This window comes from Macrobrachium rosenbergii, chromosome 4 (genome assembly GCF_040412425.1).
Source record: "Macrobrachium rosenbergii isolate ZJJX-2024 chromosome 4, ASM4041242v1, whole genome shotgun sequence".
NCBI lineage: Eukaryota > Metazoa > Arthropoda > Malacostraca > Decapoda > Palaemonidae > Macrobrachium > Macrobrachium rosenbergii.
The window spans coordinates 30,599,481-30,624,930 of record NC_089744.1 but is presented as its reverse complement, the minus strand read 5'-3'; the positions used below and the strand labels follow the sequence as shown (position 1 = coordinate 30,624,930).

At 41.3% G+C, this 25,450-nt stretch overlaps 1 protein-coding gene across 1 annotated transcript; it reads right to left on the bottom strand.

Annotated features, from left to right (window-relative positions):
* Positions 1–1,788: 1,788 nt before the first annotated feature.
* Positions 1,789–23,995, bottom strand: LOC136838355 (protein O-linked-mannose beta-1,2-N-acetylglucosaminyltransferase 1-like). Its single transcript, XM_067103266.1, has 13 exons — positions 23,917–23,995; positions 21,106–21,282; positions 19,495–19,732; positions 19,166–19,296; positions 18,525–18,595; positions 17,949–18,065; positions 17,528–17,689; positions 17,127–17,313; positions 8,060–8,250; positions 7,797–7,911; positions 5,072–5,128; positions 2,923–3,032; positions 1,789–2,537 (listed from the first exon to the last, which is right to left on the bottom strand). Exons 2-13 carry the CDS (start codon positions 21,106–21,108, stop codon positions 1,793–1,795), a joined length of 2,127 nt encoding a protein of 708 aa, XP_066959367.1. The 5' UTR covers positions 21,109–21,282; positions 23,917–23,995; the 3' UTR covers positions 1,789–1,792.
* Between the last annotated feature and the right edge of the window lie 1,455 nt (positions 23,996–25,450).

Below are 25,450 nucleotides of genomic sequence, written 5' to 3'. Positions count from 1 at the left end.
GGTCTTTCAGCACTGAAAGGGAAACTAGGAGTAAAAAGGTTCTAAAGGATAACAGGAGGAAAACCTCGCAGTTGCACTATGTAACAATTGTTGGGAGGGTGAAAAGGAAGATGGAAAAACAGAATAAGAATGGAGGTAAAGTCAAAGGAATGAAAGAGATTGCAGCTAGGGGCCGAAGGGACACTACAAAAAAGCCTTAAGTGCACCGTGTGAGGTGTACTAACGACAAAATCCCGTATATGTTCTGTGTTTTTAAAGATGAAGGCATCACTAATGTGTATCAAGAAGAACGATGGGTTAACTTTAATAAAACGCCTTTTTTTATTAACTTTCGAACCGTGATACATTTTCAAGATTTGTTTCAAAACTCTCAAAAATTCTCGTTTGAAATGAACCAGGTCAAAGTCGCTCTATAAAAAAAACATAAAGTGCACCTGAGTGCTGCGGTTTAAAATCTCGCAAATTTGTTAGATTATTCCTTGAATGAATGCTGACAGAAATACCTACTGACAGAACATCATCTCTATCATGAAACCCACTTTTTGAAAAATCGCACGATTTTACTTATAAGTTTTTCTCGCTAAAAGAGGAGTTAAATAACGCAAAAGGGTATTAAAAGTTAATAGACAGGCACTGTTGGAGTATATTCTAACATGCAAAATTGAATCAAATGGCACATTGAAAAAAATTCAAAGTGCAAGTTTACTGGAGTCATTCGAAAAAAAAAAAAAATATGCTCGAGAGAAACTTCTAAATACCTTTTAGCTTCGCAGTTGAACCTCGTGTGTGATGAAGTTTCAGAGCGAGGGCATATTCAAAGTTTACAAATGCTTACATATGTTTATAAACACTTCGTGGTCACAGAACTTTGTCCAGCTTTTATGGGAGTAGGAGTAGTATTACTAGTAGTGGATGGGATATGCATTTCAAACGGCTCCCTTGCTCTTTCTATTTCTCCTTTGTGCTTATTTAAGCTTATTGTCTCTTTTGATAAATTCCTTCCTAATTCTTTTCCTTTCGACAGATCTGCTAGCAGTAAGATGTTAGCTATCAATTTCTCGATGTTCAGTTGAAAGGAGGAGGTTTTGCCTTCTCAACGGTTCCCACTGGATGGTGCTCTAAGACACGAAGACAGAAAAGTTGAATTCTATGTTTTCTCCTCTATTTCTGAAGGCACAGCAGCAAACATCCAAACGATAAAATCTCCAACAGGCTGCTGTGCCTTCAGAAATAGGTCAGACACAGAATTCAAATTTCTGTCTTCATGTCTTAAAGCACCATCCAGTGCGAACCGCTGAGAAGGCAAAACCTCTCCTTTCAATTTTCAACAGAACATCGAGAAACTGATAGCTAATATCTTACTACTCGCAGATCTGTCGAAATGAAAAAGTAAAAATAGGAAGGCATTTATCAAAAATATCTAGTACTACGGAGACGACATATTTAAACAAGCACAAACAAAGGAGAAATGGAAAGAACAAGGGAGCCGCTTGAAAGGAAAATACCATTCACTACTACTTATACTACTCCTACTCTGGTAAAAGCTGGAAAAAGTTCTGTACTTCTTGTTATCTGCTTGACTTTCCATGATTAATGACAAATACTTTTACAAGACATCTTTAGTGTTTTCCTTTTTTTTTTATTAATACTGCCCCCATTTTTGCAAATTTTACACTTGAACATCGTTTAAAGCTTCACTTTCTCTTCAACTACTGTCCATATAAAAAACAAACAATGGGGGAATCTGCCTATTATGCATAACAGGCAACGCTAGAAAAAGTAGTTCCAGTTACTAATAATCTTTATTCGACAGCCATTTATGAATGATGTTATTACTATTACTAAAATAGTCTCGAAGAGTAAATTCGACAGAAGTATCATAAGGAATCCGCTTCTCCTCCCGAGACATGGCTGCCGTTGCCCTGTGCGTGTCTGGCAATTGGTGAATCTGTAGCAAAGGATCAGAGGCTATGCACTGTGCAGTGATGCATGATAAATAGTAACTCAGTGAAGACCCGTAAGGGGCCCCTGGAGAATAAGATTTGGCGATTTCTCTTGGTGTCGATGATAGATTTGGAGAGAGAATAGACGGGATTTCTAGGGCAGGTTCCTCACTTGTGACTTGAGCGTTTGAATGTTCGGTCTGAATGGTTGTTCGTCTTACTCTATCACTGTATGTACCCTCAAATTCTTCATTTATTTCAGGTACATCTACATCATATTCTCTATCGGGATTTTTAACGCTGCCAGGAACGTTATCGTCCTGATTTTCTGACGTCACAGATTCAGGTGCATTATTAATTAAAGGCAATACAAAAGCTTCATCAGAAATCAGATCTGAAGTATCGAGGCTCAGTGTCGTGTAGCCAAAGTCGACGTTCTGCAGTTCGACTTCTTCCATTATATGTTGTGGTTTCCTCCTTATTCTGAAGGGCGTCCTAACGATCCGGCTACTTCGGAACAGATTCAACCCCCAGAATGCTTCTATCACTTCGTCATCGTTGGTAACCGCTGCGTAACCAGAAGGTATCCGTGCACTGCAAGAGACAAGTTTGAGATTAACTGTAAAACCGGGAAATAAAAACAGCGCAAGCAATGAAATTAAATTTCTGGAAATTATAACCAAAGAAAACACATATTCTATGACACAACTGATGGAGGAAAAAAGAGAAATCTTCACCTGCAGAAACGGTGACATGAGAAGTGAATGAAAATGAAAATAACACAATCATTGCAACAACTGACTGGAAGTGTCTTTGTTGGGTACTCTTCCGTATCTGGACAGTCCTGGCACAGAAGTGGACAACAAGCTTTCGAGTGAATTCTCGCACATTAGAGGTGAAACAAAAATAATACTAACAGGTAGCACTTCTCTCTTAATTTCCGAAGTGAATACTGGCACTTACTATTTTTTATACTTACCAGTGAGGGGATTCGGGACACTTCACCACGAACAGTTTTTCCCCTGCTATACTCAGCTGCTGAACGTACTCAAATTCTTCTCTCACGTCACTCATGAAGCCCCTAAAACACTGAGGAAAGAAGAAGAATAAGCTCGGTCTTCGACTTCTTGTGGCTGGATAGAGGTGACTGCACTTGCCATGCCATTATTACAAATATTACGAAGTATACGGAAATTTATGAGAATATTCACGGTCAGCTACATATCAATGATGCATGTACTGTTATGTAACTAAAAAAAAAAAAAAAACTGATAAAAACCAGTATTCACATATGTGAAAGAAAAGATACAATTTCGAGTAAATGTTATTTGTAGTAGAAAGCAAACCAAATACAACCCATTCCATGACATTAAACAATTGCAACCTTCTTCCATACCCTTATAGTGTTTTCACACACTATCAGAATGGATTTGGCCGCTAACTGAATTCTTTAATGTATATAAAAAAAGGATATATAACAAAGACACTGCAAAGCAAACTGATTAAATGTGTGTACCAAAACATCTTCAGGTTTATTAGGTTTTGCATCAAATTTTAAAGTCGCCTCGATGAGCAACAAATGGTAACATGCAATTCTGTGAAATTCTGCCACTCTCGTCTTTCCTGTGTTTTGTCTTCCACAAATCTCGACTAATCTTTAGCTTCACTTCTCACTGTTCTCATCTAAGTAGGCCTGAGTCTTACAACTCTTCTGGTGCCCACAGGAAATCAGCTAACCATTTCACGTACTATTCTGGAGTCTAGACATAGTATACTGGCCTGAGGGAATCACGCGTCTGAATAAAATACATACACTGAGTAATTAATAATAATTTGGAACTGCCTTGTGAAGTAGCAAAGCAAATTCAGTTCTCATTTCCAACTTTTTAATAAAAGCAGTTTTCAAGCGTGACATGAAAATGAGAAATAAGATCAAAATCTATTTGCAACCCCATTTTGCATCGCATGAACAAAAAAAATAAGACGTTTCTTAGACAAACCTTGAGCAAATCAACAAAACAAATGGCAATATTCAAAAATTTCTTTAATGAGCGATGTTCCTGCGCTTCCCACACAAAAACGAACACATTCTGTTTAATCAAAGAAACACAATACTCGAGCATAAAACAGGTACAGGAAAAGTAGTCACTGCACAAATCCGTACTTGCTGATGCTATCACGTAGCAGTGCATTCAAGCAAATTCTGAATACCAAATACCTTTTATTCTACAACAAATAAGATAGACTACGTGTAGTCATGGAATTGCACTGGAATACAAAAAATTTAGGCCAAGCGCTTGGACCTATGATGAGGTCCTTCAGCTCTGAAAGGGAAATTGAGAGGAAAACCTCAAAGCAGTTACACCATGAAACAATTGTTGGGAGAGGGTTAAGGAAAGTAAGACGGAAGAGAAAGATGAAGAATGGAGATACAGTCAAAGGAATGAAAGGGGTTGCAGCTAGGGGCCGAAGGGACGCCGCACTAACCCCCCTACGGGAACTGCACTGGATAGATCGGTTGACCAGTCAACAGAAACGCTGGAGAGATGTTTAGGCACACACGTAGTGATAACCACCAACACCCATTCTGTTTTTCTAACACCAAATTTTCTCGTTTTCGTGGAAGCTGAACTGTGATCGAACATCTCACGTACTTCTCTATTACCCCGATTTGATTAATCTACTTCTTCATTTTTTCCTACACAGATATTTGCTTCTTAACTTTGTCAAAATACGTCGAAGTTTGAGGGTAACTTATAGAACCTGGCGGCCCTTTACCTACATTCTACCCATCTAGCCTTTTAACAAACTCTTCAGAACCGTTGCTACTTGAAAGACAATGAAAAAAAACTTTTTCCTCCAGTTGCCATTCCTGGAATAATGTTTCCATAGGTCTGACAGCTGTTCTTTCCCCTTCTACAAAAGGAATGATGCTGAGGCCACATCCTCAGCAAGTAAGTATTCGAATACACAGTATTGAATTTCTGATATTTTTTAAACTAACGTGTGTGAATTATCTACGAATACAAAACATTTCGAGGGGGGGGGAGCTTAATTTGGTATTTTGGAGCTCCCTGCCTGGAGAGATTAGAATGAAGAAGAAATTGTGCAAATTCTTTGGCACTTACAATCATGACGGCGTACCATTCCGGGCGATTATTGACGTATATGATGAAAGGGCCTCCCTGTTGAAGGAAAAAGCACTGGAAAGTTATTTCCCAAATTATGATCACTGAAAGAACTGATATCACTGAGAGTTTACAACGCAAAATGCCTTGCTTAAATCTGTAACTTTAGTTTCCTACTTATTTAAAACGCTCAGCCTCCTTTATATGTATTTTTACTATTTTGTGGTATTATTTTTAACCCCTGCAATGACTGAATTTGGTAAGTTTTCATGAATCACAAATTGTATAAGGATGCGGATGGACTCATACTAATTTATACAAATAAAAACAACCTTCTGATGGTTGAATGATAAAAACAAGCTTTGACGGAATAATGAAAACAAAGCTCTCATATAAGGGGAGAAAACTGAGAGTCATGCTGCGCAAGAGTAATATTAAAATGGCTGGTAGAAGAGGCTGACACGTATATAATATTAAAACGGATGGTGGAAGAATGGAAGAGGGTGGTTTGCATGAGAATTTGGGAGTAAGTACCTCTTTCATGCCATCTGACAAACCATTTCTTTTCCTCCTCTCCCCTAACACTTCTGAAGTATACAATCTTTTCACCAGCTTCTCGTCATCCATTCTCTCCACATGACCAAACCATTGTCATCTATTCTCTTCAAATAACCAAACCATTGTCATCCATTCTCTCCACATGACCAAACCATTGTCATCTATTCTCTCCACATGAACAAATCTTAGTCATCCATTCTCTCCACATGACCAAATCATTGTTATTTATTTTTTCCACATGACCAAACCATTGTCATCCATTTTTCCAAATGACCAAACCATTGTCATCCATTCTCTCCATATGACCAAACCATTGTCATCTATTCTATTTTTCCACATGACCAAACCATTGTCACCCATTTTCTCCACATTACTAAATCATTGTCACCTATTTTTTCAACATGACCAAACCACTGTCATTCATTCTCTCCACATCACCAAACCACTGTCATCCATTTTTTTCACATGACCAAACTTTTGTCATTATTATCCATCTTTTTTTCACATGACCAAACAACTGTCATCTATTTTTCCACATGACCAAACCACTGTCATCCATTCCTTCCAAATGACCAAACCATTGTCATCCATTCTATTCACAGGACAAATCAATGTTACAATTTTTTCCACATGGCCAAACCACTGTCATCCATTCTCTCCACATGACCAAACCACTGTCGTCCCATTTTCTCCACATGACCAAATCATTGTCATCTATTTTTTCCACATGACCAAACCACTGTCATCCATTCTCTCCACATGACCAAACCATTGCCATCCATTCTCTCCACATGACCAAATCATTGTCATCCATTCTCTCCACATGACCAAATCATTGTCATCTATTTTTTCCATATGACCAAACCATTGTCATCCATTCTATCCACATGACCAAACCACTGTCAGCCATTCTCTCCACATGACCAATCCCTCGTCATCCATTCTCTTCACATGACCAAATCATTTTCATCTATTTTTTCCACATGACCAAACCATTGTAATCCATCCTCTCCACAAGACCATACCACTGTCATCCATTTCTCCACATGACCAAATTGTTGTCATCTATCTTTTCCAGATGACCAAGCCATTGTCATCCATTCTCTCCACATGACAAAATCAATTTCATCTATTTTTTCCACGTGACCAAACAATTGTTGTCCATTTGCTCCACATGACCAAATCGTTATCATTTATTTTTTCCACATGACCAAACAAGTGTCATCCATCCTCTCCACATGACCAAACTATTGTCATCCATTCTCTCTGCATGAACAAATCATTGCCATCTATCTTTTCCACATGACCAAACCATTGTCATCCATTCTCTCCACATGACCAAATCACTGTCATCCATTCTCTCCACATGAACAAAACATTGTCATCCATTCTCTCCACATGACCAAATCACAGTCACCTATTTTTTCCACATGCCCAAACCATGGTCATCCAGTCTCTCCACATGACCAAACCATTGTCATCTATTCTTCTACATGACCAAAACATTGTCATCCATTCTCTCCACATGACCAAACCATTGTCATCCATTCTCTCCACATGACCAAATCGTTGACATCTATTTTTTCCTCATTACCAAATCATTGTTATCCATTCTCTCCACAAGACCAAAAGCATTGTCATCCATTCTCTCCACATGACTAAAACATTATCATCTATTTTTTCCACATGACCAAACTACTGTCATCCATTCTCTCCACATGACCAAACCATTGTCATACATTCTCTCCACATGACCAAACATTGTCATCCACTTCTTCCACATGACCAAGCCATTGTCATCCGTTTCCTCCACATGACCAAACCAATGTCATCCATTTTTTCCACATGACCAAATCACTGTCACCCATTCTGATGCGAGTATTATGAGGTGGTTTGGTCATGTGGAGAGAATGGATGACAAGAAGCTGATGGAAAGATTGTATACTTCAGAAGTAGGGGAAAGGAGGCGAAGAAAATGGGCCAGTTACACGGCTTGAAAGAGGTGCTGGAAAAGGTGGAGCCTTAACATCAAAGAAGCGTCAGAGTTCCTGCAAAATCTGGGTGAATGGTGCAGTGTGCAATGGGTTTCAACTTACCATTGATGAACCTTCCATGAACTGTAAGAGTAGGGAATGGTTAATGTTGTGGGAGTCATTTCAAAGCTAACCTGGACAGGATGTAACTGCAGTTGATTTTTACAGTGACTTGGACTTGTCAAAGATGCAGCCACAGCCACTGATATGTCCTCTCTGAGCTTCGACGCATAAACTTCTTTCCGTACCCTTCGGGAAAAGAGAAACAAGTTAGTTAAAAGCATGCTGGTATTATTCTCTACAGAATTATGAAGGAAACCAAATTACCAGTATTCAAAATTCAAAATGAGCTGGCTTACTGGTTTTTCAATAATAGAACAAAAAGGAAGCCACTCACTCGGGCAAGTTTGAAATGTTGACATTGCGCTGGCCATTAGCAGCTTGTAAGTTATAAAACGTTGCTTGCTCCATTCCAGTAATGTGAGTTCCCGCACTGCCTGCATGCAGTGACCTTGAAAGCTCAGGGAAAACTATTTCCATTCCGTCAGTCTTTTGTTTTTCCATGAGCCAGTAATCCCAGTCACCTCCCTTGGAGACAAGAAAATAACTTCACAGTGTAAAGATGAAATGGACACAACTGATGACTTGAAAGATGAGTTCAAAGATTGACAACTCTCACTACAAAGTTTTCAAGGCGACTGATTATCAAAGAAGAGTTTTTGCTTTGATTTCTTTCTGCCTCAAACAAACACCCCCCACCTTAAAGTCCTACATCATAGCCTATATACCCATTAGGGTACAACTGAGGTCACCCTTCCCCACCAAGGACTGTAGCTTTCGGTTCTAATGTGCTCAAGTATTTTGGAATGTTGCATCACTAGTAGACTTTTATTTAGAACAGATTTTGAAAGTGAGTACATTAAATTAGAAGTTATGACAAAAAAGGCTTCTGGATTAGTGTGCACTTAAGGAGGCACCACAACAACAGCCAGCGTGAAAGAAAATTGTGAATGGGCTCTCATGCTATCTTACTACTACTACTACTACTACTACTACTACTACTACTACTACTACTACTACTACTACTAATAATAATAATAATAATAATAATAATAATAATAATAATAAGCGGGCGGTTTACAACTGTAAACCACATGCCTGCTTATATCTACTTGTAAAGTCGCGGCTCAACGCGTTCTCTATAATGAACATCCCGTTTTCTGCGGTGCCTTCACATCGACCTGGGGTCGCCGAAAACCCATGCTACTACTATATTTGTAAATTATGTATTTTATTGTCTTTCCGAATGATCATGCATTATGTACATGTAACGGAGTATTTTTGTAATACATCAGACATCATTAATCATTATGCTTTCTGTATGAACCTGTCCTGTTTTTTTAGATATATAGTTTGACCTCAGGTCACCTGTAAATCTTTGTACCCGCGGTCTCTGCAAAGTATGCAGACGTCCGCACGCCACTGTATAAGCGGATCACTTCATCAAGAAACTATTACGGGCTGCTCTAGGAGCAAGAGCCCGTGCTGGCACAAGGCCAGCTAAATCCGAAACATCAATAAACGAGCAGTACTTTTAAGAGGTGCTAAAGAATGAGTAGGAGAAAAGTTACTGCTAGTTTATTGTGGACACAGGCGGTTTATATAGCGGCAGACTGACGTCACGCCGAGGAATATAATGAGAATCAGGGTGACCTGAGGTCAATTACTCTTGACAATAAATACAATGAATAAATACACTCTGAGTTGCAAAAATGGACAATGATCAACTTGGCAACATTCTGACACATGAGCAAAAAAATATATGCAAAATAAGTTAGTAACAGGTATACATTTACATTGATAAGTTTGAATATGCCCATCCGCTCCATCTTGGTGAAGGCATCATTGACCTCCTGAAGGTGCCGAGGGGGAAGCCTCTGGAACTTTTCATGTGCAGAGGGGCCCCTCGTCTTTATGTGATGGTAGATGCCATGTTTTGCTGGGGCCCCAGGTACCTGACGGAGCTCGGGCTTGAATACGTCGGGGAACTCCTTCAGCAGCTGGGCGTACTGGTGGGGGGCGACGGAGCAGATGGTAGGCACGCTGAGTCCCGGTGCCAGTGGGAGGGACTGGCAGGAGTCGGTGTCGAGGAGACGCTTGCAACCGACGTCGACTGCCAGCCCAAAGTGGGCGAGGAAATCCGCGCCCAGGAGTGGGGTCCTTACGTCCGCGATGACGAAGTTCCACGTGTATCTCCGGCCAAGGATGGAGATCGACAGGAGCCTGGTGCCGTAGGAGAGGATGGGGGACCCGTTGGCGGCCGTTAGGATGGCAGCGGGGTCCGGCGGGCACTTGCGGTCCTCCCTGGATGGTGGAAATATTGTTGGGCTCCTGGGCTCCTCTGCTGCCATGGCGGCCTGTTCTGTTGGCCGCCGCCTCCCCCGTTTTTTTGGATGGGCAAATGAGCAAGGGGGTTGGCAGTTCCAGGCGTCCTTGCCGTACCGCTGGTGGTAGTAGCAAGACCCCAGTGGGTTCTTCTTGTGATGATATGCTGGCCGCTTTCTGGTGACAACGCTCATCTCCTCCTCTGCGCCCTCCTCCTGCTGAATGGAACTGATGGGGTGTGCGGGCGCTGATGCCCGCTTCGCTGCCCTTGCGGAGTTGGTCAGCTGCTGCGCCGTTCTAATCAAGTCCTCGAGCGGCATGGTGTAGGGCTCGAGGACCTGAGTTCGGACCTCCGGGAGGAGCTGATGGAGGATCTCCCTCGACAGGCTGATTTCAGACTGCTTGCCGCTGCTGTCGGTGCCGGGGAGGGTTAGGAGGTCCTGGATCACACCCCACGACTCCATGATGCTCTGGTCATGCTGTGGGTTGGTGACGAGGTCGAGGGCACAGGCGGCCCTCTCAGCGAGTGGCAGGGAGCAAGTCTCAATGAGGAATGTTTTTAGGTGGCAGTAGGTGAGGGGGCGTGTGGCGGACACCCACGGGAGGAGTTTCCTGTAGACCTCCTCTGGCAGGGAGTTGATTACTGCGTCAGCTTGCAGCACCTCGTCCGTGAGTCCCTCCAGCCTGAACTGACCCTCGACCCTGAAAAACCATGATGATGGGTTTCTCTGTGTGAAGGGTGGCAGATTTATGGCGAGGGTGGCTTTTGTTTGTCCCGCCAGGCAGGGAAGCGTGTGGGCAGTGGCGTGGAGGAGCACGTGAATCTTGGCGCGGGGGGCGGGGTGGGGGCGGCGGTGATATGAGTGGGAGTCTGCAAGGTTCGCGGTTAACTGAACGTGGGAGGGAATGTCCGTGTCCATGCTCACTCTAGCCCTCTTAAATGGAGTGGAATACTCGTCGTCAATATGCACTTGAGAGCGTGCCATGTGAGTCCGTTAATGACGCTGGTGATTTGCCGACGAGAGTCAGCACGTCCGAACGCTGGTTACAGCACCGTAATTAGTCCGCTAGGGGCGTGGGTAGTTCCTGGAGCCAAGACTAAGTCGCCGTGTGAGTCCGCTAGTGGCTCTGGGAACCACTCCGGGGTCACCACTTTAAGTGGTGCTAAAGAATGAGCAGGAGAAAAGTTACTGCTAGTTTATTGTGGACACAGGCAGTTTATATAGCGGCAGACTGATGTCACACCGATGAATACAATGAGAATCAGGGTGACCTGAGGTCAATTACTCTTGACAATAAATACAATGAATAAATACACTCTGAGTTGCAAAAATGGACAACGATCAACTTGACAACATTCTGACACATGAGCAAAAGAAACATTTGCAAATAAATTAGTAACAGGTATACATTTACATAGATAAGTTTGAATGATTGAGTACGGCTGATCCTGCGTGACTCGTTATCATAGGAGCGGCATAGAAAACAGGTCGCCACCATAGAAAACCCGCTCAGCGGGGACTTTACATACTTGTCTTCCTGCTCATTATTTCGCACCTCTCTCACATACTTGTGCATCATGCATCTCAGTAATAATATTAATAATAATAGGAAAGAAGCAGACCCTCCCTCAAGCATGTCTTGTTAAAAAGGATGGCTGCATCGTGCAAATTAATCTTATATTGAGTCTTCTCAATTTTTCTTATGGCTAGCATGCAAGAGAAGTGAGTCATAAGAAAAACTGAGAAGACTCAAGGTAAGTTTAATTTGCACGATGCAGTCATCCTTTTAAACATAATAATAATAATAATAATAATAATAATAATAATAACAATAATAATAATAATAATAATAATAATAATAATAATAATAATAAGAAGAAGAAGAAGAAGAAGAAGAAGAAGAAGAAGAAGAAGAAACGATGCCACAGAAGACGACAGGAGTGATGAGCTACCAAACAACTGTAAAGTCCCCCCTAAGCAGGTCTTCTATGATGGTGACCTGTTTTCTATGCCGCTCCTAGGATAACGGGTCACACAGGATCAGCCATACCCAATCATTTAAACTGATCTATGTAAATATTTATCTATTACTAGCTTGTATGGCATATGTTTCTTTTGTTCATGTACCAGAATGTCGTCAACTTCATAATTGTCCATTTTTGCAACTCAGAGTGTATTTATTCATTGTATTTATTGTTAAATGTTACTGACCTCAGGTCACCCTGGTTCTCATTGTATTCCTCGGCGTGACGTCGGTCCGCCGCTATATAAACTGCCTGTGTCCTCAATAAATCAGCAGTAACTTTCTCCTGCTCGTTTCTTTAGCACCTCTTAAAGTGGTGACCCCGGAGTGGTTCCCGGAACCATTAGCGGACTCACATGGCGACTTAGTCTTGGCTCCAGGAACTACCCATGCCTCTAGCAGACTCATGACGGCACTATAACCAGCGTTTGGGTGTGCTGACTCTCGTCTGCAAATCACCAGCATCATTAACGGACTCATACGGCGTGCTCCAAGTCGCCCCCTGTAAGCGGACATACTGTACACTGACAGGTCAGTCGCCTTCACACCTCCCGACTTGTCCTCCACCACCCATGTCTTCATCAGGGATGACGTTGTCTGCCTACCGTTGACTAGGCCCTACAGGGGGCCCTTCCATGTGCTGTAGAGGAACAACAAGGCTTTCTGCCTCGCCCTTCACGGAAAAGGCAACTGGGTGTCGATCAACCACATCAAGCCTGCCCTCCTGGAGGAGGAAACAGACGTCACCGCACGGCACCCTCCGCCTGAGCAGTCGTCTCCGTAGCCGGGCTGCCGCAGAAGGAGGTCACGGGGCCGCCTCCGGAAACATCCGCCCACACCCGCAGCCAGCCACTCCCATGCACAACGGAGCCCCCCTCTCACCTTGCATAGACACGGCACTCTTCAGCGCCACAGCAGATACATGGATTAATGAGACGTTACCCACGTCTCGGGGGGGGGGAGGATTTGTAAAGTCCCTGCTAAGCGGGTCTTCTATGATGGCAACCCGTTTTCTATGCCGCTCTTAGGATAACGGGTCACACAGGATCAGCCATACCCAATCATTTAAACTGATCTATGTAAATATTTACCTATTACTAGCTTGTATGGCATATGTTTCTTTTGTTCATGTACCAGAATGTCGACAACTTCATTATTGTCCATTTTTGCAACTCAGAGTGTATTTATTCATTGTATTTATCGTTAAATGTTATTGACCTCAGGTCACCCTGGTTCTCATTGTATTCCTCGGCATGCCGTTCAGTTCGCCGCTATATAAACTGCCTGTGTCCTCAATAAATCAGCAGTAACTTTCTCCTGCTCGTTTCTTTAGCGCCTCTTAAACAACGACACACAAGGAAACATCGAAGATATAACAGAGAAGTCGGAATGGGTGGAAAAGATCAATGGATGAAGCCAGATACAGAGAGAACAAAGATCCCCTCCATGAAAGCCTACAGCACAAAGAAACTAAGGGAAAAAAACAAGTGAAGTTAATGAAATATTGAGACTAATCCACACCATCAGTATCACAGAAACAAATAACCTGGCATATGCAGGCACAAGACTAGTAGTAGAACTCATGGGGATATAAACACCATCACAACCAACCCAACAGAAACCAAAACAGCAACCGCCTTGGAAAAGTGCCTGGAAAAACAAATCATGGCGATGAGATCTGACTTGGGTAAACTGAAAGAGATGGTAGAAAAGAGGCTAAGAAGCAAGAAAACAAGAGAGGAACTGAATGAGAAATACAATGTACAGGAGAAGGGACTAAACAACACAACAGAAGATATAAAACAGAGGCTTAAAGCCAAGGCACACAAAATTCAACGGTACATGAACAGGTATAAAGGATACCAAAAGAACAATCTCTCCGGAACCAACCAGAAAAGACTATACAGCCAACTAAGAGGGGAAGACAACCACCAGAAATTCCTGAAGCCGAACCAAGTAAGAGACTCTGGGAAAACATATGGAGCAATCCAGTATCACACAACAAACATGCAACATGGCTCCAGGAAATCAAGGCAGAAGAAATGGGGAGAATAAAACAAAGATTCACCGAGATCACGATAGACACAGTCAGACACCCACTAAAGAAAATACCCAACTGGAAAGCCCCAGGTCCTGATGAAGTCCATGGATACTGGCTCAAAAACTTCAGGGCCCTACACACTCGAATAGCATAACAACTCCAGCATTGTATCACAAACCACCATACGCCCAAATGGATGACCACCGGGAGAACATCATTAGTACAGAAAGACAAGAACAAGAGAAATGTAGCATGTAACTACAGGCCTATCGCCTGCCTACCAATAATGCAGAAGTTACTAACAGGTATCATCAGTGAAAAGCTACACAACTACCTAGAGGATATAGACACCATCCCCCACCAACAGAAAGGCTGCAGAAGGAAGTGTAGGGACACAAAAGACCAGCTCCTGATAGACAAAATGATAATGAAGAATAGTAAGAGAGGGAGAACCAACCTAAGCATGGCATGGATTGACTGCAAGAAAGCCTTCGACATGATACCCCACACGTGGCTAATAGAATGCCTGAAAATATATGGGGCAGAGGAAAACACCATCAGCTTCCTTAAAAATACAATGCACAACTGGAATACAGTACTTACAAGCTCTGGGATAAGACTAGCAGAGGTTAACATCAGGAGAGGGATCTTTCAAGGCGACTCACTGACAACACTACTCTTCGTAGTAGCCATGATTCCCATGACAAGAAGATGGATGCTGGGTACCAACTCAAGAAAGGAGGCAACAGAATTAACCATCTGATGTTCATGGACGACATCAAGCTGTATGGTAAGAGCATCAAGGAAATAGATACCCTAATCCAGACTGTAAGGATTGTACCTGGGGACATCAGGATGGAGTTTGGAATAGAAAAATGCGCCTTGGTCAACATACAAAAGGGCAAAGTGGCAAGGACAGAAGGGATAAAGCTACCAGACGGGAATAGCATCACAGACACATAGATGAGACAGGATACAAATACCTGGGGATAATAGAAGGAGAGGATATAAAACACCAAGAGATAGAGGACACGATCAGGAAAGAACATATGGGCAGTACCAGTAATCAGATACAGCGCAGAAGTGGAGTGGATGAAGGCTGAACTCTGCAGCATAGACCAGAAAACTAGGAAACACATGACAATACACAAAGCACTACACCCAAGAGCAAATACAGACAGACTATAAATAACACGAAAGGAAGCGGGGAGAGGGCTACTAAGCATAGAGGGCTGTGTCAAAATCGAGAGCAGAGTACTGGGGCATTGTCTGAAAACCAGTGAAGACGAGTGGCTAAGGATTGCAATGGAAGAAGGACTGATAAAAGTAGACAAAGACCCAGAAATATACAGAGACAGGGGAATAAAGAATTGGCCAGCGATGTAACATGGCAATGGCTACAGAGGGGAGAACTCAAGAAGGAAACAAGGAATACTAACAGCGGCATAAGATCGGGCCCTAAGAACCAGATAGGTCCAAATAACAATAGATGGAAATAACATCTCACCCATATGCAGGAGTGCAATATGAAAGACGGTACCATAAACCACATAGCAAGCGAATGTCCGGCGCTTGCACAGAACCAGTAAAAAAAAGAGGCATGATTCAGTAGCAAAAGCCCTCCACTGAAGCCTGTGCAAGAAACGCCAGCTAGCCTGCAGTAATAAGTGGTACGAATACCAACCTAAGGGAGTGATAGAAAACGATCAGACAAAGATCCTCTGGGACTATGGTATCAGAACAGATAGGTTGATACGTGCCAATAGACCAGACGTGACGTTGATTGACAAAATCAAGAAGTATCACTCACCGATGTCGCAATAACATGGGACACCAGAGTAGATGAGAAAGAAAGAGAAAAATCGTTAAGTATGTTGACCTGAAAATAGAAATAAGAAGGATATGGAATATGCCAGTGGAAATTGTACCCATGATCTTAGGAACACTAGGCACGATCCCAAGATCCCTGAAAAGGAATCTGGAAAAACTAGATCCGAAGTAGCTCCAGGACTCATGCAGAAGAGTGTGTTACTAGAAACAGCGCACAGTGAGAAAAGTGCTGGACTCCTAAGGTGGCAGGATGTAACCCGGAATCCCACACTATAAAAACCACCCAGTCGAATAGGTTGACTGTGATAAAAAAATAATAATGATAAAATTTACACCATTCCACAGCAACTCGCAATCCCATCATCTCACATCCCCATCCATTTCTTCAGCTTTTCATTCCTTCCCAAAAATCCTAAATTGTCACTTCAACTAATACTCGAATTTTCATTGACCACCTCCACTCATTCAGATCTGTAGCTCGTCTCGGTCTTCACCTTTCATTCACTGATCAAACTACTCATTCCAGTGACGGTGAACGGCATTGTGCTTCCAGCATCACTCTACTGGCATCTTATACCAAGATATGTTTCCTTGTACTCATTGACCTCCCAATTCATTCATTCTCTTCCAGGCGATTTCTTCGTCGTCTGAAGTACTTCGCTAGGATTCACTCCTGTACTGACGTAACTTCCCATTATTATTATCATTATTCAGAAGATGAAACCTATTCACATGGAACAAGCCCACAGGGGCCACTGACTTGAAATTCAAGCTTCTAAAGAATATGGTGTTCATTAGAAAGAAGTAACAGAAGTTAATGGGAAATACAGAAAGAAGAGATCAGTTATTAAAAAAGAGAAAAACATAAATTAATAAATTTCACAAATAAATATTTAAAAATATAAATAAATGATAAAACAATGTGAATTGTTTTAGGGTATTAATGCATTGCATCTGCGCTTGAACTTTTGAGGTTCCAACTGCGCAGCGTTCCATCTCTTTCATATTTCATTAGACTCTCGACCACCTTATTCACCCTTGTCTACTGGCGTCAGACCGTCTCTTTGAATGTGTGAAAGCAATTCGATCTCCTTTTTCACCTTTACTGAGCCTCTCACTTCGTGTAACCGCAAGCAGCGGCAATCATGCAGAACTTGGAACGCTACAATAGCCCTCACTTTACCCAACTCGATGGCATCCACTTCTGTAGAATTTTGCGACTAGCCATCCAACCCCACTGGGGAGGAGCCCGGCCCCTGAGAACTCGAGTTGGGTCGAGACCGCGTCCAGGAAAACTTTGGCTGTGATGAGCTGACACCGCCAGAACAGTTGGGTCGTCGTCGAGGATCGACGAAGTTTGCTGAAAATACCTTTAAATAAAGGGACAACATCGGGGTTCGACTGTTAATGTCTCTTTGAATTCGTGGTTATAAAATACATTGTCTTGCATTGAAGATAAATACACAAAACCTATACTGACAGTTACAGTTTAAATGATGAACTCTGTCCATATGTTGAAATGCACGTAACGCTGAGGCTACAATTCAAGAACAAAATGACAAAGAGCGAGAGAGTGTTTCATACCAAAGGAAATCTGGGCTCAGGATAAGATCGTCTTCAAGAATGATTATCTTGTTTGCCTCAGGAAATCTCGCAAAGGTCTCGCTGATGGCGTGGTAGGTGACATTTGCAATAGCGGACGTTGCAACTGATAAATCACTTGTCGGCTGGAGGGTTTCGCGTTTGCTGGCGAAGAATACGATACGAACTTTCAGTAAATATGTTTGTAAGATGTTCCTTTCAAAATATGAACTCATTAAAACTCTGTTATTACAAATGAAACATTTTTTTCTATTGTTGAGATAAAATATGATTAATTGATTCAGAAATGCTACAATTTCAATGCAATTCATCCACTTCATGTGAGGTATAAATCAACAGATTTGAATACTAGTTTTTGCTAGCTGACAAATTCGTTGCAAGAAAAGTCCTGCTCCCTTCCTACCTTAGAGATAAATTGAAAAGCTTTATCAGTTCTTCTGTTGCCGGAACGTCCCCTTCTATATGAACTATAAAGGGCGTCTGTTGTGTGCCTTTTATTTTCATCAGTTGGAGTAGCAACCTTAGGAGAGAGAAAAACATCAAAATTATATTTTATTACCTCGTGTAAGTCATTCGGATACAAGTCACTGTACAGAGAGTGACTGTCTTACGCCAAGTGCAAATAAACAACCCGTTCTAAAGACATCCTTTAATCTTAAAAAAAAAACGCAAGTTTCGAGCCACACTAGGCTTTTGGAAGGGAATATAAAAGTTAGGCCAAAGGCCATGCGTTGGGACCGATGAGGTCATTCAGCGCTGAAAAGGAAACCGAGAGTAAAGGAGGTTTTAAAGGTATAGCCTAACAGGAGGAAAACTTCGTAGTTGCACTATGAAACAATTGTTAGGCGGGGGTGGAAAGTAAGATGGAAGATAGAGAATATGAACGGAGTTACAGCAAAAGTAATGAAAGGGTTGCAGCTAGGTGCCAAAGGGACAACTTAAAATTTGGTGTCTATTTCGCGTGATTTATCCAACTTACCTATAGATATTGTAGGGATGCTTTGACGTAACAATGACACAAGGGATCGTTTCTCGAATTTCCATCTTCTCCTGAAAACAAGAAGACATGATGAAGCAAGGAAGTCAGTGCTGATATTTTTTTCTCATGAATCCTATGAATTTTTCCAGCTTACATTTACCACACAGAAATAACTCATTTTTAAAATTAGAAAAGTCTCATCCCGCATGATTTTTAATGAGCCACCTTTCGTCTTTAAGGTAAAAAAAAAACCTTTCGAAAGAAGTTTCTTGGTTCCTGTTTTCATAGTGTAATGTAAGATAGCCATAACCAGCAACTAAATGTTTCTGCTCGCTATGAGGTACTTACCTGATTAACAGTTTACCATACCTCAAATATTTACCGTTTGCCAAGATGTTTAAAGCACAATTTGTAAACTGCCCACCAAGGCTACAGAGAGTTAAAATAAACCTATTAAATACCAGAAATGCTAGTTTCAATCCTGGAGGATTTCGCATCCTTCTTTCTACTGGTGCACCTCATCTTTTTTGTAGCTCACTTGTAAAGATTTGTTTCTAGAGGCTACGAGTATGGGATCTAATCATTAACTAGTGACTACTGAAATTTCTGACACACAAGAATCACAATAACGCACTACTCACAGCCGTAGTAAAAGCAAGATTACTTAAAATCGGTCGACTGCATCGACATATCTCAGGGAAGCCATCGTATTTCCTACAGAAGTCTCGCTGGGCCGTTAAGTCTGCTCTGTTGTGCCAGTCACACTCTGTACCTGATCAACAACATTTGTGCCAGCAGTAAATACAGGCTTTGGGTAATGGAATCTAAAAAAAGTATAAACATATAGATATATAAACCTGTACATTACTGGAAAATATGTTTTGGTAGCCTCCTAAAAGCTATTACATCTCTCAAACGCTTAGTTTCCTTGTCTACACTATTATACAGAAAGGCAAGTTTCGCTCTTAACTGTTTCTCGATGGGATATGAACACTTAACGCCAACGACTGCTGGAGACGAGCCGTGATCTCCCAGTGAGAGAGTTTCTCTTCAATCGACAAGGCAGGTCGGGTAACTACAACCTCCCATACCTGGTGAACACTGAGGACGCAAGCCCAGGCCTCCCCAATCGCCAGCAAAGCTGACCCCCTACACCCTCTTTCGGCCAAGGCGGAATCAGCTTCTGCAAGGTATCTGGTTCCTTCTGGCTAAATGAAAAAGGCACACGAAAATGACATTAATCTAAGTAAATCTGTCGCTAACTTGGCTTCCATTGTGTATTTTATTTAGAGAATGATTTTGTTCAGAGCCTTCCCCAAATGAGTCATCAAAAGTTTACGAGTGAAACGAATATCCAATCATCTGCCCATAACAGTATGACTAATATTAATTTCAATTATCAGTAGAAATTAATCAGGTAGTAAGATGAAAAGGGATAGTTTCCAAATATGTATTTGTAGTTCAACTAAGGACTCACATCAGTGAGTTGTTCAGTCAGCCAGTCATTTAGTCAAAACTGCTCTGCCCATTCAACTGTTGAGTAAATGAAGTAAACCTCTAAGAGTATATAATTTCACCCCAGCAAAGTCAGACTATCCAAACTGGCTTTCAGACACAGTCAGAAAAATAAGAAAATGGGTCACAAGAGGTGTCCCACTCAGGATCGCCGCATGAAAACAACCAGCCGACAGCCTACGGATTTGCCACAATAGATATTTGACCAATAAAAATGGCAGCCTATAAATGAACACCAGATGTTCACATGAACAAGTCTAACAAGAAAATTCTTTGAGTTTTAGCATTATTAGGTTCAGTGTATGGAAGAGGAGGACACAGATGTATCTTGAGTTTGCATGACAGATTATTTCACTGGGAAACTGAAAATTTTGTGAATTGAAACATTTCAGGTATATAAAAGCAGAGAAGCATTATGTGGAAAGAATATCTATAGCTAACTGTTAACATTATGGGGCACAGAATGGGAAAATCTGTGCTTTTTGGCAGTGCCAAATACATGGGCTTGAGGGGGCAGGTGTGGAACAAATATGTACGCCAGACTTTTAGCGGTGGATTCAGAGTTATCAGACGACTGGAATTCTGCATTTCAGACTATTCCTTTCAGGGAACATAGTAGGAAAATTCTATGACTGGATGTTAAATAAACATCAGATCGTGTTAATCAGCCTCAAAGGAATCTTCTATCTTTCTAGTATCATTAATTTAATACCCGTTTGACCTCTTGAAATAAAGAAGCTGAAAGGTCCTCCCTTATACATTTATCAGTAAACATTTTATTTTAGTACTCAGAACTTTTCACGCAACAGCTGAAACCCTACAACAGATCACAATCAGGGCGTCACTTGGAAACTCTTCATATGGCTAAACCAAATTTCGTGAAACCTTGTCCACGTGAGAGAAAGGATTTTATACGAATAGAAAATGTTTATGCAAGGAGCTCAAAAAGATAATTCTAGATAAAGTACTATTAGGAAATTTTCTCATATAACCATATCACACTAACTGACACTTCTTTTCATGAGAGAAAAATAGAAGGGAGGATGCTTGCTGCACGATACTTAACCATTGTTGCCACAATCACGATGCGACTCAACTGAATTGACTTGAGAAATCGCTGAAGGACTTGACCCTCTGATGGGTTGAATGTTGGGAAACTCCTGGAGGCCACCACAAAGCCTTCCTTCTCATGAATAGCCACGACGATCGTTCCAGAGTCTCTGCTGTCCCCAGTGTCGTACACCTGTATGCAGGTTGGAGAGGAATATCAATAATCTGTAAGTTAACATAACATCTTGTGTAGACTTTATTCACTTATGTTATCAAATGACTCCAATTGGGCCTCAGATGTTTGTAAGTGTTAAGTCAAATTATTGACTGACACCACAATCGTATGCTCTTATAAATCAGCACCTGCTGTGATCTGTTTTGAAAAGAAGCAAATTCCCTCCATAACCGTGATTCTCGGGACTCTGGGGTGAATGACACTACAAATAACAGCAGTAAGAAAGTTAAGAAAGTAAGACTACAGACATTTCACTTTCTTTCCTTTCTTAACCGATGTTCTGGTGGCAAAAGCTAGTACGCAATATTTGGAAGTCAATCATTCCACTGAAGCAGGTCAATATCGGAATCTTCATTAACTTTGTTCAAATGGATTCCAAAGTCCTACCTTGGAAGTTGATGCCAAGACCCCTACAGCGTTCCTTAAGAGGAACTGATAGTAGGAGGATGTACAGTAAGTACTAAAGGAGAAAAAGGGCACATGAAAAGCCTTCCCATAAACTAGATTGAATATAAGATTTAGGCCAAAGGCCAAGCGTTGGGAAATAGGTCATTCACCACTTCAATGGAAATTGACAGTAAAATAGTTTTCAAGGTGTAAAAGGAGGGAAACCTCGCAGTTACACCAAAAAACAACTTGTTAGGAGAGGGTGGAAAGGAAGATGGAAGAAAGAGAATATGAACGGAGGTACAGTAAAAGGATTGAAAGGGGCTGCAGCTAGGGACCGAAGGGACGCTGCAAAGAACCTTAGGTAATGCGTACAGTGCACCGCATGAGGTTCATTGACTGAACTACCCCCCTACGGGCCCCATAAACCAGATGAACCAAGAATTAATGAAGTGCCTGCTTGGTATATGTGGATGGAAAAACAGTGAAAGTGTGAGAAAATTTTATATATAAGTAGAATGGGTAAATAGATCACTCAGGGTAAAATGGCAGATGGGTGGTTGGGGAGGTGGGGAGGGGGGCGGTCAGAACCGTGCGCATGAAGCAGTTAATGCTGTGGTCTCCTGAAATGGAGACTCGTCACTGCTTCAGCAGTAGAAGATGATTGTTGCTGTGAACATAACTAAATAAATATATTCCTGTTTATGTATTGGTAGCACTGCCAGTCACTTCAAGTTTATACTCGGCCCTATCCTAGTACTGTACATGCTTCATAGCAAAATATTGCAAGTCAGCTATTTACATTTTTTCTCAAAATTGTTTATGATAAATGTATTTCAACCCAGAACATTTTTGTCTACTTTTTATAGTTACTCATAATACAGGTGGCCCAAGATTTTTCTCTTGAAATAATGGTCCAGGGTAAATTCACAGAAAAATTTGACAAGGTCTGAATGCAAAAGGGAAGAATGAATATAGCTACTGCATAATAATCTATGGAAATTCGAAAAAAATTCACAAAATGTTACAAGAGTAAAGTTGTTAGGGGCACTACAACTGTTGAAAAAGAGATTATTGTTTGTCTCTAGGTCTCTATAGCACTTCCGGGAATTATTATTTTTTTTTTCTGAGAACGTAAAGGTCTGTTTCATTTGACATACGGTCTCCGGATACTCCTGTAGGTCCAAGGTCTCAGTCTTGGGAATACTCTGGAAATTGGATCATGAGATTAAACCAACAAATAACACTAATTTTTACTTAACAGAAATGCCTTTCACATACTGCTTGAATTTCTCATCATTCCCGTTTAAACCACTTCAAATTAGGAACCATAAGATGGATTCCTGTCAGCAAGATGGGAGCAATTCCAGTACCAGAAGTAGGTTACCAAACTTGACATCGTACTGAATTTGGCAAGACTTAGCTTACTGTAATGAGTGCACAAGTTTTGCAACAGTAACATTGTCCTGTACTACAGAATGGCTGTCATGCCAGGCAGGAAGGCCAAGTTATTTTTGAGATACGGGATATGTTCCAGTAGTAAAAATTGATGTTCTGATTAATGAGATTTAAGCTGTCAAGCCAAACACTATGGCACTTCCAGTTATTCACTGCTTAATCCAGTGGAAAGAGGGTGTATGAGTGGCTAGACAGCAAGATAAAGAGATCCAGAAAATAAAGGAAATAAAGTACAAGGATCTAATGGTGGAACTGTGGGAACTCGCCCCCCCCACCCCCGGCAATTGCTCTAAGAAATAACATTTATGAGGTGCTGGACAGCAAGACCGAAAAAAGGAAGCAGGAATGGAGGTAAAGGGCTGAAGGGGTGCTCCAAACACCCGTACAGTAATGCCTACACAGTGCACCTTGTGAGGTGCATAGCCTATTACTAACAACATACCAAAATCAAAATCTATTGCAGTTTTAATGTTATTGATATATTTCATGTCTTAGCTAGGTTTTTACGTTCAAGCCAGTGGGGCTGGTACCAAACAGACGTTCGTGCTAGTGGAGTTGGTCTAAAAAGTAAAACTTTACCCTCTAGTCTAGCTACAAGCCACATGAAGCCACCATGAAAATTAGATGCATAATCAACATGTTAAACACAATGAATTTGAGCAACTTTATAATTTTATAGGTGTTGCATTTTCCTGATCAGAAGGAAGTGAGGTAAAACTGTGGAACAACTCCACATGGAGTATTTACCTTGGAAATTGAATATTTCTATAGTATTTTTGGCTGCTTATCAAGAATTTACCTCAGAACTGATACGTCATTGTATGCTGGCCAGCCTGGAATGCTACCGCGCATGCGCAGTGTTATAAGAGAACTTTTGTATAAAAAGTGGAGTTTCCGTAATCGGGGTGTCCGGGAGGCGTAACTCCCTGCTAAATAACGAGGCCTGTTAGGTTAGGTTAGGGTACGTTAGGTTAGTATGGTTCCTTTTATGATAGATTTCCTTAGCCAATCCCTTCTTGAACATGTGGCTTCCTAAATACTTGCGAATGCGCGGAACCGTTCCTTAACATCAACATAACAGCCGGGTTTTCTCCCAGTGTATTTCCCCACCCAAAACCCCGAGTTCCCTACAGGGTCCCCAACATTGTTGGGAAGAGTTGCTAGAGTTAAAAGTTAAAGTTTGGTGGTTTCAGTCCTCCCACAGGCTACTCCCTCGCGGTCGGTATGTTAATAATAGTTGATCGATAATAAACAACACCACCTCTTTCATCATGCAACACTAAAAGCATAGGGAAAATCAACTTCCACAGTAATAATTCGTGGGAGCTGTTATGTAGAAATACCGGAAGTGGAGACTGCAATGATCTTACCATTGTGTCGTTGATCCAAAGTGAAAATCTGCTGGAACTGAGGAGCATGTCTATGCCGAGATAAGAGTTGTCCTCGGAGCCTCCACCACCTGCAGGTAATAGATTTTGTGTATTTAATAAACCCATTCCAGCAAGGATGCATCAGATCTACAGTATACAGTAACACAAACTGCCTTTTCTCTTCATTTGAGCACCGACAACAATTTGACCATATCCTTATTTCTCTGTGCTGGAAGGACAGCTAATATATATATATATATATATATATATATATATATATATATATATATATATATATATATATATATATATATATATATATATATTATATATATATATATAATGTATAACTGAATCACGAAAATATTTAACCCTGTTTTGGCACTTCTACTAATTCTTCAATTGCGTTGGATTCCAGGTAGGCTACATTTTTTTCTTTTGTAATCCCCAGCTGTCATTTATATGAGCTGTCTTTGTAAACGTATTTTTATATATCTTCACTCTGCTAAGCAAAGGACTATAAGTCGAAAGGCCTTGCAGCACTCCATTGTTTCTCTTTCCTTCGTGGATTTTGTCTTTATATATACATAAATATATAGATAGATATAGATATAGATAACCAATATCAAAGAATCCAATTAGCTCCTTAAATCCCACTTACAAGTTATCACGACTGTTTCTTTAGTTTAATGTGGCTGCTTTGTGTAAAAGAAGTGCTGGCGAAGATATTAAGCAACATATTTTATGACAGATATAAAATGATACTTTAAACACCTGGAAGTAAGGGAAACCTTTCCGCTAATAAACACCGTTCCTCCACAAACAAACATTCTAGCTGAGTATTCCACATAAGGGCCTCGCGTCAGTGGTGTCGCTATGGCGGGGGATGGGTGCCTGGGCCCAACCAATCA

Coding starts and splice junctions, on each gene's coding strand:
- LOC136838355 (XM_067103266.1), bottom strand. Junction 17,690..17,948: donor CTTTTCAATTTATCTCTAAG/GTAGGAAGGGAG, acceptor ATTCTTCGCCAG/CAAACGCGAAACCCTCCAGC. Junction 8,251..17,126: donor AGTGGATGCCATCGAGTTGG/GTAAAGTGAGGG, acceptor CTTGTCTCCAAG/GGAGGTGACTGGGATTACTG.